Raw genomic sequence first — 19,771 nt, 5'->3', positions numbered from 1 at the left:
TTCAGCCATTCTCATATTTTTATTACTTGTGTATTTTATACAACTTATAGCTCTCAGTTTTAGGCCTCTCTACAGCCACGTCACATCAGCCATTAGTCCATTCAGTACTCATCACCACTGCCTTGGCGCTCTTTGGCCACACTTGGCCCTTGCGCCAATAAACGCTACATATCATCATCACCTTATGTATCTACAAAATTTGTCCAAACCATTTCAGGGACCCTTTAATACAGCTTCAACAGCCGTTTAGCTAAACCGTATATGTGATTTCGGGGCCGATCACTGACGAGCTACCCCTATGAATATATTGGCTGCAAGCATTCTTCAATGGCTTGCGGTCCATTACCACGCTGGCCGGCAGCAAATTTTTGTCACAGCCATACTGCCTAGGCCATTAGGCCTAATAGGCGCTATCTCGTCAGTCATTGGCGATAAAGTTACGGTTTTGTGCCGAATCGATGCAGATCTATTCACAGCAGCGGTGCTAAACACAGAAAGCCATCAAATTGCCTCACAAAAGAAAGCGGGTAGAATTGCTCACAGCCACCATCTTTGCAACACACCGTACAGTGGCCTCTCCTTCCCAATGCTGCCAGTAAACGTACGTGATATCTTTTTGCAGCTTCGAGCAACCTGTCACAATATAATCTTTGGATTTACTCGGCAGGCCTCCCATTCCTGACGCTGTTCACAACTGTACATGGATCTTGTTTTGTGGCTTCGAGCAACCTGTCACAGGACAATCTTTAGATTTACATGGCATGCGAAAGTGTCATGTGACTAGTGCGCCAATGGCCCAGCTGCATACATTTGCATGGAGTGCGGATGGACAAAGAGGTGGTGTGGTGCAATGCAGTATTGCCGCGAACCTTCCGAGTTGAGTCGGCCGAACTTGACAATGAAAAGGCTCCTGCTCATTACCGTCAACTCCAATTGTGTTTGGCCTGCACAGTACTAGCAATGACTGCGCGTCACGTGATGCACAGTCTGCACCATAGAGTTTTATTCAGTAGTTTTGTAGGAAACTCTATTGTCAGCATTTCTGTTGTACCGATTGGCCTTATAATAACCCACCTGCCTTAATCGATCAATCAAATCAATTTTATTCTCCAATTTACACGCTGGATGGTCATTTTGGGCTGAAAGCTACATATGTAGCTTGATGTGACTCAAAAGGCCAGACAAGGCAGTACTAGTACAGCAAACAGTGTGTGTATTATACAATAATTCACATATAATTCCAGTGATAGCTAAAATTCCTCATGAACAGATATACTGTAACGTAATTTCCATCATGGCGAGTTACCAGCATTTGAAATAGTTTTAGCACAATGAATTTCACACAACACTACTACAGCAATACTAGATATACAAAACAATCTAGCACCAGCTAGACAACGCGGCATGAGAATGATTTTTAAAAGATTAAACATTTGCTGAGAAAACTAAAGTTGTTCAGTATACACTCATAAAGATACACAAAGGCAAACTAATAATCACATCGGTTACATTACAACTGAACAAAGTATGAGCGGAGTTCTTTCCTACTGAAATTCTCAATATGCTTGTATTTGTTCAAAGCGAATGGTAAGTTATATATTAACGACTGATGTTTATACAGTGTTCTGAAGTATGGAATTGACCATATCTCGAGATTTCTCGTGTTCGTATTATTGCGAAGATGCTCTCAGGAGCCTAATTGTTTTATGTAGTTCGTAGCAAATTCTGAAGAATATCGTGTAGTATGTAATAAACGAAAAGTGTATAACATTATCAATTCAAGTAATGTTATACTTGGGGAACGCGTCTATGGTGCTTGAATAGGAACTTGTATTTCCAACATATTAAATTATCTTCTGTAACATAAGAACTATGTATGTTAGTTTTGGTGGTTGTACACCACACTAAAGCGCAATAATATAAGTGTGCATTAAATAATGTATTATAAATCTGTACTTTGACTCTTATAGGAAGTATATTATGACATTGTGATATAACCCCTGTCACAGAAGAAAGCTTTTTACAAAGATAATATATGTGCATGTCCCAAGATAGAAGTGAAGGGAAATAAAATCCAAGAACTATTTCTATTTTCTGACCTTGAAATGTGATGGTATTGTTTAACTGGAGCAACTTATTCTTGGAGTGAAAAATAATTATCTTAGTTTTAGTCGTATTAAATTTAATTTGATTTAGGTGAGACCAGATAGATAATCTTCTAGCAGTTCACTACATTCTACTGTTAAATTGTGCATATCAATTCCAGATAACATGACAGTGCTGCCATCAGCATATATAATGAATTGAGCTTTAGTATCAACTTTTACAATATTGTCACGTAGGAGTGACGGTGAAGAAAGCAGCAAAACCGGGAATGACGAAACTAGCATTTTATTAGGCAAACTTGTGCCCTCAAAAACAGGCTACACTCAAAGAATGGCGATAGTGGCAAACACATTCGGCGATCGGCGAAAATCTGATCAGTGGGTCAAGCGTGTCAGCTTTTATACATGAGCCATTGAAGATTCCAGAATAATTGCTCGTGCCTGCGTGTCTGATGCGCATACATGCAATCAGATTACACAAGGTACGGTGACGACAGCCGATAGAACCATCAATAACATTCCAAAAACTTCCAATACATGCAGGCGTGTCCTGCATGTATCCTGCATGTGTCCTGCATGTAACATCTGTTAGACAACAAAACGTGGTCACTCGATAAACAAGCACAAGTGTCAATATCATTGATGTAGACATTAAATAAAAGAGGTCCTGGTACACTTCCTTGTGGCACGCCAAATGTGTTCATTAGGAAAGACGACGTGACCGTTCGTGTACATGCTCTAGAATCTGTCACTTCGATAAGATTTTATTAGAAATAAACAGCTACCACGTATCCTGTAACATTCCAGTAATCTAATAAGATGTTATGGCTGAGGCAGTCAAATGCCTTACTAAAATCTATAAATAGCGCAAGAGTATAGATATTTCTTTTTATGTTTCTTTATTATGTCTTCCTTTATCAACAGTAGGGTTGTTTCTGTTGATCTGTGTTTCCTAAATCCATGTTGCGCATTAGTTATAACATCAAATTTATCAAAGATATTCACCATACGACAGTGTTTAATTTTCTCGATGCCCTTCGAAAACAAAGGCAGCACCGAAATTGGTCTTTAGTTGTTTGGGCCATTAGGACCTACCATCTTTGAAAATTTCCGAAACTGTAGCGTGCTTCATTGCTTGGGGAAAGACGACCAATTTAAGCATTAAATTGAATATATTAGCAAGAGCATGGGAAATGAAAGTTATGCAGTGCTTAATGGGTCCTAATTGTAGGTTATTTATGTCTAAGACTTTCCTGTTATTTAAGAAATTAAATGTGGTACACACTTCATATTCAACACTATGCTGGAAGTAAATGTTAGCGGTAGTAATACTAGCATTTGTTGTTCCCGAGGTTGCTGCGCAAAAGGGGTAGGCAGAAGGAATGGCAGCGTTAATGAAATGTTGATTAAAGTGATTTGCAAGGGCCTTACCTCTTAATTCAGTACCGTCCGGAAGTATACTGTTTGGAACGCTTGTTTTGGTCTAACGGCCAAGAACATCATTGCTTATATTCCATGTATTATTAGGGCACTGCCATGGGGCAGTTAAGAAAAGCTGCTCATAATCAGCCCATTTTACACGCCTAAATTCCAGATTTAATTGGTTTCGAACAATTTTTGTTCTTTTAGGTGCGATGTAGAATTTGACTGTAGAAATTAATGATACATGGAATTTTTACATCTGATCATGTTCAACCCACGGCTTTCTTGCTTCTTTTGGCAGTTTTATTTCTTTCATAGGGAAATGCTTTTCATATATTTTTACTAATTGTTTAATAAATTCATTGTAATCGTCATTGACGTCAATTTTTTCCAAGACAGAAGACCATTCTTGCTCCATTATTTAGCCCTTAAATGCAACAAGCCTGCTCTCCGTAATATACTGAACAGTGAAAGTTTCTATATCATCGCTTCTAATGCCTTTTTTGTTTTATATTGTGCATGAACAGGACAGTGATTGCTCAGGTCCAAAACCGTAGTACCAGGAGTGTAAATATTAGTTGACGTTTGTTACTAGAAGGCCAAGGCATGACAATGTGGGTCATGTAATGCGAGTTGGTGTAGTAATTAAGTTTTTGAAACCAGACGCTGACAATAATGTATCAAATTCCCTGGAAGTGTTGCTGTGTTCCAAAATATTGATATTGAAATCGCCACCGCATGTCAGGTGAAAGTTATTCTCTCAGATAAAATCCAAGAAACTTTCATAAAATTTTATGAAACCATGCAGTTTCCACCTGGTGGGTGATAGACGACTGCAAATACTTCATCATTATTTAATATTGTTAGTATATCACAGTCTTCTGTTGACATGCAGCATTCATGTGCCGAAACGCATTTCTTCTGTTTATTCATAAAAAGCACAACACCTTCATCGCAGAAAGAAACATTTGTATCCATGTAGCTACCAAGTTTCATAACATACCAAGTTTCAGATAACATAATAACATCCAGTTTAAATGAGAATAACATAACATACCAAGTTTCAGATAACATAATAACATCCAGTTTAAATGAGAATTGGTCTAAATAAAGTCAGATATCATCTTCTTTATTCACTGCAGAGCGGCTGTTAATATATCAAACTGATTGGCAAGACGGGTAACTAGATTTAATAGCGGAAGGTGATATAATCTTTAGGTAGACACAATCATATTGTAACGAACAGTTAAGGGAATCCAGATACAACTATTTATTGTGGGCGAACTTGTGCCCTGGGGTAAATAAAAAGCACTGCCGCGTTCTAAACGGGAGATCAGGAAGGCCTTCTTCTTCTCTCTCGAGTGTCGCTTCACCTCGTCTTCTTCTTGTAGACGCCGACAACGGCCACCTGCGATGCGAGTGCGTGCGGCGAAAACATGTGCCATTATTTCGTCGTCTTTTCCTTCAATACGCCGTTGTCGTCTTGAGGGGGCGCACGAACCTGCGCGCGTTGTTTAAATGTTTCTGCCTTGTATCATTATCCCCCCTCCAAAACGCATCGTCTCGATGCGTAAAGCGACGAAATTGTTCACAAGCAGTTGTCCATACTAAAGTGGTATATGGCACAGAAAAGATGTTTGATCGAATAATCACTGCCTGTCATAATATGGCTTCAGTCTGACCACATGTACAGTTTCTGTGCGACGCCAGCATCGTGATGAGCTCACTTGTCCTTCTGGCGTAACTTCGTAGTTCAGGGGACTGATGCGGTGAAGTACTCGGTAAGGGCCGAAATAACGGCGCAAAAGCTTTTCGGACAGGCCGCGCGTCCGCACGGGGGTCCACACCCATACTCTGTCGCCTGGTGCATACTCGACTTCCCTTCGCCGCAGGTTGTAACGGTCCGCGTCGATACGCTGCCTTTGTTGAATGTGATGTCGCGCCAGCTGACGTGCTTCTTCGGCCCTCTGTGTAAAGTCGCTGATGTCAGGGTTCTGTTCTGTACTGTCGCTGACAGGCAGCATTGCATCCAAGGGTGTGGTAACTGTTCGACCAAAAACAAGTTTGAATGGCGTTACTTGAGTGGTTTCTTGCAATGCAGTATTGTAGGCGAATGTCGCATAGGGTAGGATCTTGTCCCATGTACGGTGCTCTAAGTCTACGTAAATTGACAACATATCGGTCAGCGTCCTGTTCAATCGCTCGGTTAACCCATTTGTTTGAGGATGATAGGCAGTTGTTTTCCTGTGGCTGGTATGAGTCAATTTCATGATGGATTGCGTCAAATCGGCTGTGAACGAAGTTCCTCGGTCCGTGATAATAATTGCAGGGGCACCGTGTCGTAATACTATTTTGGTGACAAAGAATTCAGCCACTTCAATGGCCGTTGCACTGATTAGAGAGGATGTCTCGGCATATCGGGTTAGGTAATCGGTCGCTACTACAATCCATCGTTTCCCTGATGACGATGTCGGAAAGGGACCAAGCAAGTCCATTCCTACTTGTTCGAACGGGGCTCCTGGGGGTTCTATTGGTTGAAGGAGGCCAGCGGGTTTTAATGGAGGCATTTTGCGTCTTTGGCAATCCCGACATGTTCGTACATAACGATGTACTGAAGTCAATAGCTTTGGCCAGTAGTACTTAGCATGAATTCGGGCGAACGTTCTGCTCACTCCGAGGTGTCCTGCTGATGGGTCATCGTGGCAGGCTTCGAAGATTTCCGATTGCAAAGCTGAAGGAACGACGAGTAGAAATTTCTCTCTGCTGTGCTCAAAATTTCTTTTGTACAGGACGCCATTTCTCATCACATACGATGACAATCCCCGGCAGAAAACTCGCGGAACATGGACGGGGTGTCCCTCGAGGTGCCTGATGAGTAGAAGCAACTCGGCGTCAGACTGCTGGTGTTTGGCCATCTCAGATGTGGTCACGGCTCCAAGAAACTGAAATTCGTCTCCATCTTTCACAGGAGCAGATTCGACCGGAGCACGTGATAAACAATCAGCGTCACTGTGCTTGCGACCTGACTTGTACACGACCATTATGTCGTATTCCTGCAGCCTCAGACTCCATCTAGCAAGTCGTCCAGAAGGATCTTTCATGTTTGCAAGCCAGCACAATGAGTGATGGTCACTGATTGCTCGAAATGGTCTACCGTATAAGTATGGTCGGAATTTTCCTATGGCCCATATTACTGCGAGGCATTCTTTTTCGGTGGCTGAATAGTTGGTTTCAGCCCTCGAAAGAGTGCGGCTAGCGTATGCAATCACTCTTTCCTCTCCGTTTTGCCATTGAACGAGGACGGCACCAAGTCCTAAATTGCTGGCGTCTGTGTGGATGTCTGTTTCCGCTTCCTCATCAAAGTGCGCAAGGACCGGGTGGTTTTGAAGTCACCGTCGCAGCTCATTGAATGCATCTTCTTGTTCACTGTGCCATACGAAAGGCATATCTGCTTTCGTTAATCGCGTTAACGGCTCGGCAATCTTCGAAAAGTTTTTGACGAAACGCCTGTAATAGGCACAAAGTCCTAGGAATCGCCTAATGGCCTTTTTGTTGGTTGGTATAGGAAACTTTTCTACTGCTGCAGTCTTCTCAGGGTCAGGACGGATGCCTTCGGAGCTAATCACATGGCCGAGGAAAAGGAGCTCATGGAAGCCAAAGTGACATTTTTGTGGCTTTATCGTCAGCCCTGCTGAACTAATAGCTTTGAGCACAGTCCTTAGTCGTTCCACATGCTGAGCAAAAGTGGCAGAAAAAATCACGACATCGTCAAGATAAACCAGACAGGACTGCCACTTTAACCCGGAGAGTACAGTGTCCATCATCCGCTGAAAGGTGGCAGGTGCGGAACAGAGGCCGAACGGAAGTACCTTGAATTCGTATAGTCCGTCTGGTGTCACGAATGCTGTCTTCTCACGATCCCGTTCGTCCACTTCTATTTGCCAGTATCCGTTTTTGAGGTCGAGAGAGGAAAATAATTTCGCATCCCGTAGTCTATCGAGAGTGTCATCGATCCTCGGAAGTGGATAGACATCCCGCTTTGTGACGACGTTTAGCTTCCGATAATCAACGCAGAAGCGCAAGGTCTGATCCTTTTTCTTTACCAGCACCACAGGCGAAGCCCACGGGCTGGTCGATGGTTGAATTACGTCGTCTCGAAGCATTTCTTCGACTTGTTTGCTGATGATCTCTCTCTCCTTCGGTGACACTCGGTAGGGATGCTGGCAAATAGGGCTCACAGCTTCGTCGACAATGATACGGTGTCTGGCAATGGATGTTCTCTGGACTTTCGATGTCGTTGAGAAACACGAGGCGAATTCTCGTACAAGGTTCTCTATTTGCTGCTTCTGGCTCGGTGATAGTGCTGCTTCGATGTGGACGGATGCGAGTATGGAGTCTATGTTGTCAGACTCCAGTAGTGCACCATTGGAAGAGCTCAAATCCGTAATCTGTTCATAATCGGTAAGGCGGCCAATGACGGTTCCCTTCGCAACATGCTGAACTTCATTTCCAAAATTAGTCAGGAAGATATTTGAACACCCGTCACGCAGCCGAACAAGGCCCCTTGCCATACAGATCCCTTTTTCGAGTAAGAGCCCAGTGTTACTGTCTGCTATTCCTTCATAGTCGCTGAATACGGTGCTTCTTACGGCGACAGCTATGCTGGATCTTGGGGGTATCGTGACGTCGTCGTCTATAATCTGAAGCGCATCGAATTGTTCTTCACACTCGAACGTCGCGATGGCGTGCTTCGTTGAGAACGACACACAGGATTCCTGCAAGTTGATAACTGCACCGTTCGCCTGCAAAAAGTCCATTCCAATAATTACATCCCTTGAGCATTCTGATAGGACAATGAAACTGGCGACGTATGTAAAGCCACGTATTCCGATTCTAGAAGTGCACCTGCCCACCGGGTTGATAAGGTGTCCACCAGCGGTTCAAATTTGCGGTCCTCTCCAAGGAGTCAGCATTTTTTTCAGTCTTCTGGCAAGTACTTTGCTCATAACGGAATGGTCTGCGCCTGTGTCTACTAAAGCAGTAATTTCGCAGCCGTCTAAAAACACACATAAATCGGAAGCTACGTCACTCTTTTCGCAACTGCTCTCGCGTCCGTCGTTATATTTCAGAATCAGCGCTTGAGGCTCCGTTCTTGCGTCGACAGCGGCGTCACCTCCACAGGTCGCGGCATTAGTTTTCCCGACGTGGGCTTTGGGGGCGTCGCCTTGGGGAGCTTGAGGATGGACGCGGGCTCGGGGATCGATACCTCAGCGGCACTGTTGACCGAGGTTGGTGTTGCTGTGAAGTCTGCGGGCTTTGGCACGTTCACAAATACTCCTGGATCTCGAAAGGGCGTTCACCGTTTCTTGGGCAAGGAGCGTTTATGGAAAACCCCCGAAGTCCCGCTCTGCGGTATTCGCACATCCTGTAGAGATGACCAGCTTCGCCGCAGTGGTAGCACAGTGGGATTCTATCAGGAGTGCGCCATATGTCAGCTTTCCGGAATCTCGTCTCCGGCGGAGACGGCAAGAACCGAGGTTCGGGTACATGCGCAGTTGCCGCGACGAAAGTACGTCCTGGAGATCCTCTGAGTACCTCAGCGTACGATACCGTCGGCCGTACCGGTGACGACGCTTGCGGCTGTGCTGGTGGGTGCTGTTCGCGGACGGCTTGTCTCACTTCTTCGCGAACCACTTCTGCTAACGAAGAGACCTCTGTGGTGCCGTTGTTCCGCTGTTGCCTCTGGAGCTCTTCTCGAACCACAGACCTTATGAGTTCTCGTAAGACCTCGACGCTGTTCCCGAACATTGCCGGCATCGCATCCATAGAGGCGACGTTCATATCGCGGTTGTAGAGTCTCGCACGCTGTTGAAGAGTCCTTTCCATAGTTGTCGCCTCGGAGCGGAACTCGGCGACGGTGCGTGGAGGGCTGCGAACCAAACCAGCAAAAAGCTCCTGCTTCACACTGCGCATCAGGTGCCGAAGCTTCTTGTCCTCGCTCATGCTCGGGTCGGCCCGGTGGAATAAGCGGGACATATCTTGGAGATACATTGCCACGCTTTCGTTGTTTCGCTGGCTTCTTGCTTGCAAAGCGGCTTCAGCTCCTTCCCGGCGGTCTGTGCTCGGATACGTGGCCAACAGCTCCCGTCGGAAGTCATCCCACGACCGGAGGACAGCTTCGTGGTTTTCAAACCACGTTCGCGCACAGTCTTGCAACGCGAAGTAAACGTTGCGGAGCTTCCGGTTTTCGTCCCATCCGTTGTAGTCAGCGACGCGCTCGAAGCCTTCCAACCAGTCCTTGGCGTCTTCGAAGGTGTCGCCGTGAAAAGGCTCAGGCGTTCGCGGCTGATCAACCACGATGCGGGTTGAGGCTGTCTGGGATGTCATTTCTGTATTGTCTGCTGCTGCTATTATAGTCTGCTCCGGCAAAAGAGGAAACTCGGGCGGCTCACCACGTAGGCGACGGCTCGTGCGCTGGTGGACGGGCGTAAGCTCGTTGGGTCTGAGATGGCGTGGTTCCGGGCTGCTTTCTCCAACTCGAATTGGGCTGGAAATCATTACCCCGCACCTCCACCAGAATTGTAACGGACAGTTAAGAGAATCCAGATACAACTATTTATTGTGGGCGAACTTGTGCCCTGGGGTAAATAAAAAGCACTGCCGCGTTCTAAACGGGAGATCAGGAAGGCCTTCTTCTTCTCTCTCGAGCGTCGCTTCACCTCGTCTTCTTCTTGTAGACGCCGACAACAGCCACCTGCGATGCGAGTGCGTGCGGCGAAAACACGTGCCATTATTTCGTCGTCTTTTCCTTCAATACGCCGTTGTCGTCTTGAGGGGGCGCACGAACCTGCGCGCATTGTTTAAATGTTTCTGCCTTGTATCAATATGCCTAAATACACCAGATGGGAAAGCCCTTCTGTATTTTGGAGAAAAACTGGAAAAAAATACTTTATATACAATAAAAGATAGCCATAAAACACAGGTTCACTATTAAACTGAAAACTTCATTGGTATTCAGTACAAAATAGCATCACTAATTCTTTAACTTCAGAGAGAAAAATGCACTTAATTCTATTTGACAGACATCCTTTTGACCAAAAGATTTCTTCCAGACCTTCATATACTACAACTGAACTGTGATCAGTGCTGTCATACTACTTTAAAGTTCCCTTTCATAAGAGTAGACCATACTGTATATCTTGATTTCCATCGTCATCATCGTCATCATCATAATAATCATCATCAGCCTATTTTATGTCCACTGCAGGACGAAGGCCTCTCCCTGCGATCTCAAATTACCCCTGTCCTGCGCCAACCGATTCCAACTAGCGCCTGAGAATTTCCTAATTTCATTGCCCCACCTAGTCTTCTGCCCTTCTCAACTGCGCTTCCCTTCTCTTGGCACCCATTCTGTAACCCTGATGGTCCAGTGGTTTTTCAACCTGCCCAATATATGACCTGCCCAGCTCCATTTTTTTCTCTTAATGTAAATTAGAAAGTCGGCTATACCCATTTGCTCTCTGATCCAAACCGCTCTCTTTCTGTTTCTTAATGTTATGCCTAGCAGTCTACGTTCCATCTCTCTTTGCACGGTCCATAACTTGTTGTCAAGCTTCTTTGTCAGTCTCCAAGTTTCTGCCCCATATGTCAGCACCGGTAAAATGCACTGATTGTACACCTTCCTTTTCAGTGTTAGTAGTAAGCTTCCAGTCAGGAGCTGACAATGTCTGCTGTATGTGCTCCAACCTATTTTTATTCTTCTGTCAATTTCCTTCTAGTGATCAGGGTTCCATGTGAGTAATTGACCTATTTCTAGTAGTTTCTATGTACCTAAGTTACTGGCAGCTTGCTTCATTCCTGTTGTGCAATGCTAGGAGGCTCCCGAACACCGCATTCTTTTTTTTTATTTTTTCCAAATTTTATAAGCAATAAGCTTTGTGATAAATTTCTTGATATTCAATATTCGGCTTGTTTTTTCTTGATTCGATTCAATATTCTGTTTGAAATCTACTACTATTTGGTATTCGCACACCCCTACACTTTAGTTCACAGAAGTAAGATTGTGATAATGTGCCGTGACATCTCTGATGCCAGTGATTACATACGGAACAGAGAATGATGTTGGAAAATATATTGATAATGATAGCTAGCAGAGTGAACACAGCATTTTTTATGCTTGGAAGCGTGCTGTACTTTGGTGAATGAGCAAATTGCACTTGTCACTACTTGAAGAATACAGCTTACCGTAGTTGTAAGTCTAAAAGACCCTGGGTGTAAACTTGGCCTAGGTGTATGTGTGTTGTCTATTGCTATTTATGACACAGTTGCAAATTACCATTGCCCATCGCAGCTTTTTGAATTGCACTGGTAGCTTAGCTATGAAGACGTGAACCTCTGCGCCATTTCTTGTAAACAGCGACGTCAGCATCAAGGCACCTTACAGTGAGATGCATCCCTGCTGTAAACTGCCACACTGTGCACCTTGCAAAGCGAGTGCGCTTGTGGAATGTTTGCTCATGTGTCACCTGGCTACCAAGCATCCTTTTGGTTTGCACCTTTGTAGGTGCAAACATTGCAGTGCAGGTTTGCATTTGTGGTGCTCTGCATTCGCAAGTATTGTCTTAACTATTGTGCGACCAACCATATATAAATCAGTGGCTATTTATTCTACACAGTATTAAAAAGAAAAAATAAGGCAAGTCTGAATTACTCTTTTACTGTATTGTTTTTTCAGCTTATGCATGCTGTTATTGTGCATCCGGGATCATTGAATCTTGTTTAAAGAAGCCAACTACACTTGGAGATTTCATTGATAACTTTATGATTAAAGCTAGTTTGCTGAATCATAAACACCAGAAAAATCTTAATTATGTCCTCTTGAAAAGTGGTAGTCAACAGAACATAGGAGCATGCAGAATCAGTCTTGCTGATAAAACATGGAAACCTCAGTTGAACAAAATTTTATATGAATGGAGTCTCCAGGCTGTGTTAGCACTGCTGTTTGTCAAATATGACTTTCCACCAACTAGCTAAGGTTTCCCTACTATTGCAGCTACAACCTCAATAAATGTATATGTTCCACTGTATAGCTAGTAAGTTGAGACCAAGTGGCACTATCTCCCTACTGTGTGATTGTTCTGTGTTTAAATGATTCAGTAATAGCTGTATTATTTCTTTTTCTAATTTCTATATAATACCCATGGCACATGACTTCAAAAAATGGCATTAACTGCTTTATGCCTTAAAGTTTAATGCCATTTGTGCAGTGCCACACGGCCATCCTTGCAACACAGTGCATTCTGAAAACCCGTCTGGCAGTCAAATGCATACTTTTGCTCCCAATATTAGGAGTTACAGCATCACATAAAAATTATATTTCTTAATTAAACTGAAGTAGTGCAACATAAACATGCCTATTAATGCCTTCATTGCTATTTCATGCACTTTTGTGTGCTAATTAATACTTTTTTGATGAAGTTATGATTGGAAAACCAACTCACTGCATTCACTGTAGTTGGCATCGCTGCAACATTGAGTGCCATGTGGTACGAACATAACATACCATAATGCACCGATTTGATTAATTCAGAGTGTACATGCAGGGCCTGATAGGGAAATGAAGGGTACCTAGGCACTTTAGAAAGCCGATAGAGGGTTGGTTCCCCACGGACCTAAGTTTATGCTTGAAATTTGCTTGTTTGTTTATTTTAATGCAAGAAAAAAAATCTTCACCCCACTTATTGTTTTCGTGACAGCCCGAGAAAAGGCAAAAGAAGTGACAAGAGAGATTGGGGGTAAAGGAAAAGCAGAGAGGTACTGAGCTTGGTTATCTGTCTTACATTAACATAAAACAGAATTCCCTCTTTGGTACACAAAATCAGGATTATTCATTTATGCCACATAATACTGATAACTGGAACCAGTTTGGCTATTAATCTTTAATCTGTTGCTAAGTCTTACTGTTAGTGCATTTATTTTTCAATAAACGTCAGTAATATTCTAAAGCTGCTTCATATTCTACTAGAGCTGAAATTCAGGCTAGTCAGTTCTTCATGGTCATCGAAAACAACATGTAAGAAACACAAGGGGTGAACATAGATGAGACATACGATCTCATATTCTATTTTGCTGTAATAGTGTTTTCCCCTTGTGCTAAGACCAACTCCTCGTTTCAATTTCTTGAAAATAACAAACAAGTCATAGAGGAGAAAGAGATATAGAGGAAGACAGAGTTCAGGCACACTGCAGATGCAGCTATGCTTCATTGACAGAAATGAAAGCATGCATAAAGACCTGGTGACAGTACATCACTGAATGGCTTGACATACCACTTAAGTGAAGAATGTGCATGCAGAAACAGAAGAAAGGTGTCACAGGAGTGGCCTTACCTCATGCTACTGCAAAGTAAAGTTTAACAGGAAAAATGAGTCCAATAACCACAGCTTAACCTAAGTCACTACTGCAGGTCAGAGGAGGAACGACAGCGATGGATACAAGACCTGTGTGGCTGCATTGAGATGGCCCGAGACCACAAAGGCCTGTACTACACAAGCCTCAAATCCTGCCGTAAGCATCATCATTGTCACAAGCAGGAATAGTGGGGCAAGAAAATTCTTGAAGTAGTACTAACACAAAATATTGTGTCCAACTTTTTAGCTGCTTCACATAGCTGTCTATTTCATAATGACAGTATGAAGCTTTAATTCTTTCAGTGCACAACAAATAATTACATTATCATTTAATGTTACCAATTTAAAATGTGCACCAAGTGCAACATGGCTTTGGATGTGAAAAAGCAAAGGTGTTTGTGAAACCACGGCACCAAAAACTAAGAACTAAAGAGCATGCCATTCAGCTCAGTTCTGTAGCTGAAGGCCAATAACCTTGTCACTGAAAGCGTTTGGTTCATTCAAACAGACACTTTTCTTAAAAATGTGGGGAACCCATTTTTCCCTTTTGTCCCATAATGTGCTAAAAGGACTTGAAAAACACAATGACTGTGCTGCTCTTCGCAGCACAGTCATTGTGTATGTGTCAGTGGTGCCAGATGCCACCAGACTGACACGTTAGATTTTAATGATACAAGTAGCCTCGTTTTTCACATCCGAAGCTGCACTGCACTTTGCATGCATATTGAACTGGTCGCCTTAAGAAGTAACGTAATTAATTATTTGTTACCTTCTCAAAGAATTGAGGCTTCGTATCGTGAATACTGGGTTGGCACCTATGCGATATGAATGAATAAAAACGCGACAAAACTTTTCTGTCATTACTCCTTTAATTGAAAATTTGTTCCTGTAAACTTGGGTGCCCTCAATAAACAGAAGTTGGCGGTGAAATCAAAAGCTGTTCTACACTTATTTACCTGATTCTAATGCATATCTTTTATCTTAAGAAAAGGTTAATTATACTAAGGTGCATATGTGAATCATGCACAAAAACAAGTCTCACTAGCCACGCCTTATTGTCATTGGCATCAACCCTTCCCTGCATGCAGGAATGTATGCAGAGAAGGTGATATGTAACCTCCTTATCATAGACTTCAGTCACAGTGTGATTCAATGAAAAAGGTTGAGGCATGCAGTGCCAACACAATTACTACTGCATGCTTACTGTAAATGGCATGTTGAAGAAAACTACGTAATACATTTATATAAATATTCATTTTTTGCACTAGTGCCTTGATTTGTTATTTGGGCTGTAATTAGAAATGATAATTATTACTTACCGCATGACTCACCACCTGTCTTGGTGGCCCAATTACGGCAGACCTGCATCAGATTGATGACTGATTTATGTGCAGTTTAAAAGGTAATAGGCAGGTAACTCCTGATGTGTTCATGGCGTCCACGGTATTAAAACCTTTGTTTCATTTTCTACGGCTCCACAGAAAGGTGTCATCAATGTGTAGATCCTGACAGGGTTTTACTGTACCTTTGAGCAAAACTGAGTATTTTATGGGTGGCTTGTCAAGGTGGACTGTTGAACAGAGTGCCTTTGTTATACAGTTCATTTAGTGACCTGTGTTCATCATGACATGATTTCTTGCAGACTCGTCAGATGAGCGGCTAGATAGGTCAGGGGCAGAAAGCATGCGGCATTCTAACTCTGCACAGAGCCCAGTCCATGCCACCACCACATTGCACCTCTGCTGGCACCGCAACACAAGCATTGGCCGAAGCCAGTACCAGCAGGCATTTCTGGTGAGCACGTCTTGTACACCGCTGCATCTTGCATTGTGCAAGGCATTAAAATTAAGACAAGTGACACATAGACGGAAACGGTTTGTGTTACTGTTCATGTGAGGGATGCAGATGTCATTGCTCAGATTGATACCCTTGTGTAATTTGGCAGTTACTTTTCTGCCCTATCAAAGCTGTATCCATATCTTATTGCAGTAGAACCCAGCTATTACGTTCCCCGGTGCTGCATTTTCCTGGCTGCTACATCGTTGTTGCACAGCCCCAGCATATTCACATAGAATCTCATGCATTGAAAAATATATGGATCCCCTTCACTGTGGGAATCGATGTGAGTGAAAGTTTCTGTGCTGTTTGATTTGACGGGTGATGATTAGTGGTTATGTTTATGACAAATCTTTAAATTTATTCAACTTTTAGACCAACACGAGAGTGGTGAGTTGATGTCAAATGTTACCTTTCGTGCACCACTGCTGTTTGCCTGCCTAGTACACAGAACACATAGGGAGAGGTTTCCTTGAGGCATCGTTGCACACCATACTTAATAACCTCTGAGAGGATTGAGCGTTGTCATTTCCTCACGTGGTACATCACATCGTGGACTCCGGATCAATTTTGACACCGTGGTGTTATTTAATGTTTCCCTAAACGTAAATGCACGAGCGTTTCTTATGTTGCCCCCATTGAAATGCAGCTGCTGTGGTCGGGATCAAACCCGCAACCTCAAGTGTTAATTTGTCATGCAACCATGTCCATAGTGTCGCCTAGACCCTACCTTGCACTTTAATGCAGCCCTGCTTGTACGGCCTGCGTAAGTTGTCCACCTGACAAATTTGCATGTTGTTTGTTTCTCAGAAATAGCAGAAACATACCATACCGCACCTTGAACTTAAATTTATCGAGTTTGCCTCCAACTGCTGTCATGTCTATAGTAGCAGCGTTTCCTTGCCTTCTCACGTCACCTTCTCCCTACCTCTCTCTCTCCCCTCCCCTCTTGTATGGGAACTGCGAGCAAAGAGTTCCAAGGCTGTTATTCACTTGTATTGTGACTGCATCGGTTCTACCCATTCTCTACCTCCTCTACCCCCTCCTGTCTGCCATTCTATCTAGCTCTACAGTTTCTACAGTGCTTTAGCGTGGGTTATGGATAATTGCAGCTGTCAAGAGGCTAATGTAGCGACACCAAGGGAGCTTCAGAGGGTATTATGCACATGCGACATGCTGAAAAGGTCCAAATTAGTTTCTTTCTCGTGTCGCCTTTCCTCTCTGCCCTGCATCTGCCATGTATACACATGCTCTGAACCATCCCTCAATGCAGTGTGCCCTACAGCAGCAGCAACAGCAGTGGGAAAGTAGAAGGAAGAGGCAAAGAAAGCTTCACTTTAAAAACCCTGTTGTTACATCATAACTGTGGAAATGAACTCGTATGATATGTCACAATCTGGCACCCCAAGCCTGCCCAAGCAACGAGCACCAACCACCATTCTTGCTTTTGATGAGCCTTGGCTTGGCTTGACTATGGAACTGACTGCACAGAGCCGCACACGAGTAAAACATTCTTAGACATACTTCAGTTTCACAGCTCCCTATTCGCACTGACTGGCCAGCATTGCTGCAGCGTCTGTCACTGGAGCTACCGGCGCAACAGTCGCATCATTTCCACCAACTGGCCTGTACCACTTGTCCATCAGTAAATGTAGCTTAGCTACACACTCTGAGTTTTGTGACAAACCTGCCACGCTTAAGTAACAGATACTTCACTCTCTCTGTGTATGTGTGCCAGTGTGTCTTGCGGTCGCATCTCTCTTCATGCATGGTACTTCGTCTGCCGTATGATTGCTGCGATGGGTCATTTTTCCCCTTGTACCACTTTCTTGTCACTGAATGTAGTTTAGCTGGCCCCTCAAAATTTTATGCCAGGGATGATGTGGAAAACAAAATTACCCTCTGCTGACCTCGAAAGACACGTGTAGCCGGTGTCTCGAAGCTGAAGCTGTACTGAACAAAAGTGGTTGTATGCGATGATTCTGCTTTCCAACCAACTTTTCAAAATTAGGAGTGTCACATTGGCCTACTCAGTGTATTTTTCTCTTTTTTCTGGCAGCTTATTCTTAGCATGTGCAATAAAGATGATGAGTGTTTGTGTAGAAGCAGCAGTATTAAGAGCAAATGCCTTTTTACAGTCACTCACAGATATAAAAAGATGTACGTTTTTATGTGATCGGCAGGAAGTGGCAAGAATGGATTCCAGAACTACACATTCATTGGTCAAAGGTTTATTTTCTTTTCAACGAACAAAATTGACAACAAACATTGTGATTGTAACGTCTTTTATTTACTTGAGCAACCTTTTTTTTTTTCTAAAGTAATTTTGCCTTTTTTCTGGCAAGTTGTGTGCATGTACTTTGTAAATGATAGTCTTATTGTATATTTCTGTATTATTATTATTATTATTATTATTATTATTATTATTATTATTATTATTATTATTATTATTGCATGCACATATAACTTGATTAGGCATGTCAAGGTTTACAAATAATCGCATCCAAATGCAGGCACTCAAGGACTAGCCTTATCGGGGTGTTCCAGAATAAATAGCTGGAAACAGGACTCACTGAAATGTGTGATGAATAACTTTTTAATTCTGTATGCGTTCTATAACTGTGAATATCTCGGGATGGTTTTGAACGACCTCATATCTCTGCGAAGAAGCTTGTGGGGGTCAAGAATCATTTACATCTGAAGCTATGGGCTTTTTTAGTCACCGCATATTGCCCATATGGTATATGTTTCTGGTATTGCTGTTTCTGGTATCTCATGAGAGTGAGAGGGAATAAACTTTTATTTGGCAATCAAGTAGGAAATTCTTCCTTGACGAGTGAGGCCCTCAGTCTAGGGCTCCATTGCCATGCACAACTTCGCGAGCCTGCTGGATCAGCCGTTCCTGTTCCTACCGGCTTGAGCTGAGCAGTGCAGACTCCCAAGAGGAAAGGGTAGGGTTGGGTATAGGAAGAACACCTGAAGGGTTAGGGCATTCCCATGTGGAGTGGTACACCGTGGGCTTGGTGCCACAGTAGGGCCAATAGGACGCGTATAGGGTGGGTTGAAAGTTATGTAGCATGTGGACTCAAAAAAAGGAATCGGTCTGCAGCTCCTGCCAGGTAGCGGCATCTGCCCTATTAAGCAAAGGATATGGAGGGGGATAGTTATGACGGCCTTGTCAGTAGTACTCCAATGTCGCGGTGTAGTGTAGGGACTCTGCCGGTGTGTCGTCTGGGTTGGACAGCTCTTCCTATGGTGCCCGGCCGGTCACACCTCAGGTGACCGCATTAATGCGTTCATTACCATGGAGAGAGGAGCGTCTAGGTGTCCAGGCAATAGGCACCCTGCGTAACACGGAAGGCGGCACAGAGAAAAGGATTCGATGTGTGTGTGCCATCGCAAGTCCTTGCTTGAAAGCCCAGCAGGCAGTCTGCAAGTCCGTCACTATGGTGATGGGGGTGTCATGTGCGGGAAGGGTTGAGGCATGGAGTGAGGGTGATAGCTCCCTCCTCTGCCGAGCCGCTTTCCATTGTGAGAACTGTGGTAAACACCCTAAGCGCGTCTGTGTTTTAAATTGCAGCTATACATATGGCATGCCTCCCTGGGTAGCGGGTCGCGTCAGTGTGAAGAACCAGTGTCACTGTGGTGCCATCTCCAAAAATGGGTGCCAGGGCCTGAGTTCCGGCACATCTCCAGCAGGTGTGTCGCTTGGGATGCATATTGCTGGGAATTGGAGTTACTTCAATGCTAGCACGTAGAGCAGGAGCGAGGTGATACTGTTGGATGTGGGTGGGTGTCTCAGGGGCAGGGTAGCCAAGATGAGAGAGTATAGCGCAGCCCTGGCAGCTCCGCCTGAGACATTGGAGCTGACCGTTGTGGTGAGCCTCGAGAAGCTCGCCTACGGTGTTGTGGATACCAAGCTGAAGAAGGCATTGTTTGGAAGCATGGGGAGGCAACCCAAGAGCCGCTTTCGCTACCTTCCGTAGAAGTACGTCCATC

At 43.9% G+C, this 19,771-nt stretch overlaps 1 protein-coding gene across 2 annotated transcripts in view; it reads left to right on the top strand.

The window, feature by feature from the left end:
* Positions 1-19,771, top strand: part of LOC126542836 (FERM, ARHGEF and pleckstrin domain-containing protein 2-like) — a 235,961-nt gene that overhangs the window by 199,664 nt on the left and 16,526 nt on the right. For both annotated transcript variants that reach the window (XM_050189952.3, XM_050189951.3), the window contains 2 exons: positions 13,993-14,093; positions 15,579-15,730. In XM_050189952.3, the coding sequence (XP_050045909.2) occupies positions 13,993-14,093; positions 15,579-15,730 (253 nt within the window). The remainder of the gene's footprint in view (positions 1-13,992; positions 14,094-15,578; positions 15,731-19,771) is intronic.

This window comes from Dermacentor andersoni, chromosome 2 (genome assembly GCF_023375885.2).
Source record: "Dermacentor andersoni chromosome 2, qqDerAnde1_hic_scaffold, whole genome shotgun sequence".
NCBI classification, from domain to species: Eukaryota; Metazoa; Arthropoda; class Arachnida; order Ixodida; family Ixodidae; genus Dermacentor; species Dermacentor andersoni.
The sequence above is the reverse complement of the archived record's forward strand: the minus strand, read 5'-3'. Positions and strand labels throughout refer to the sequence as shown.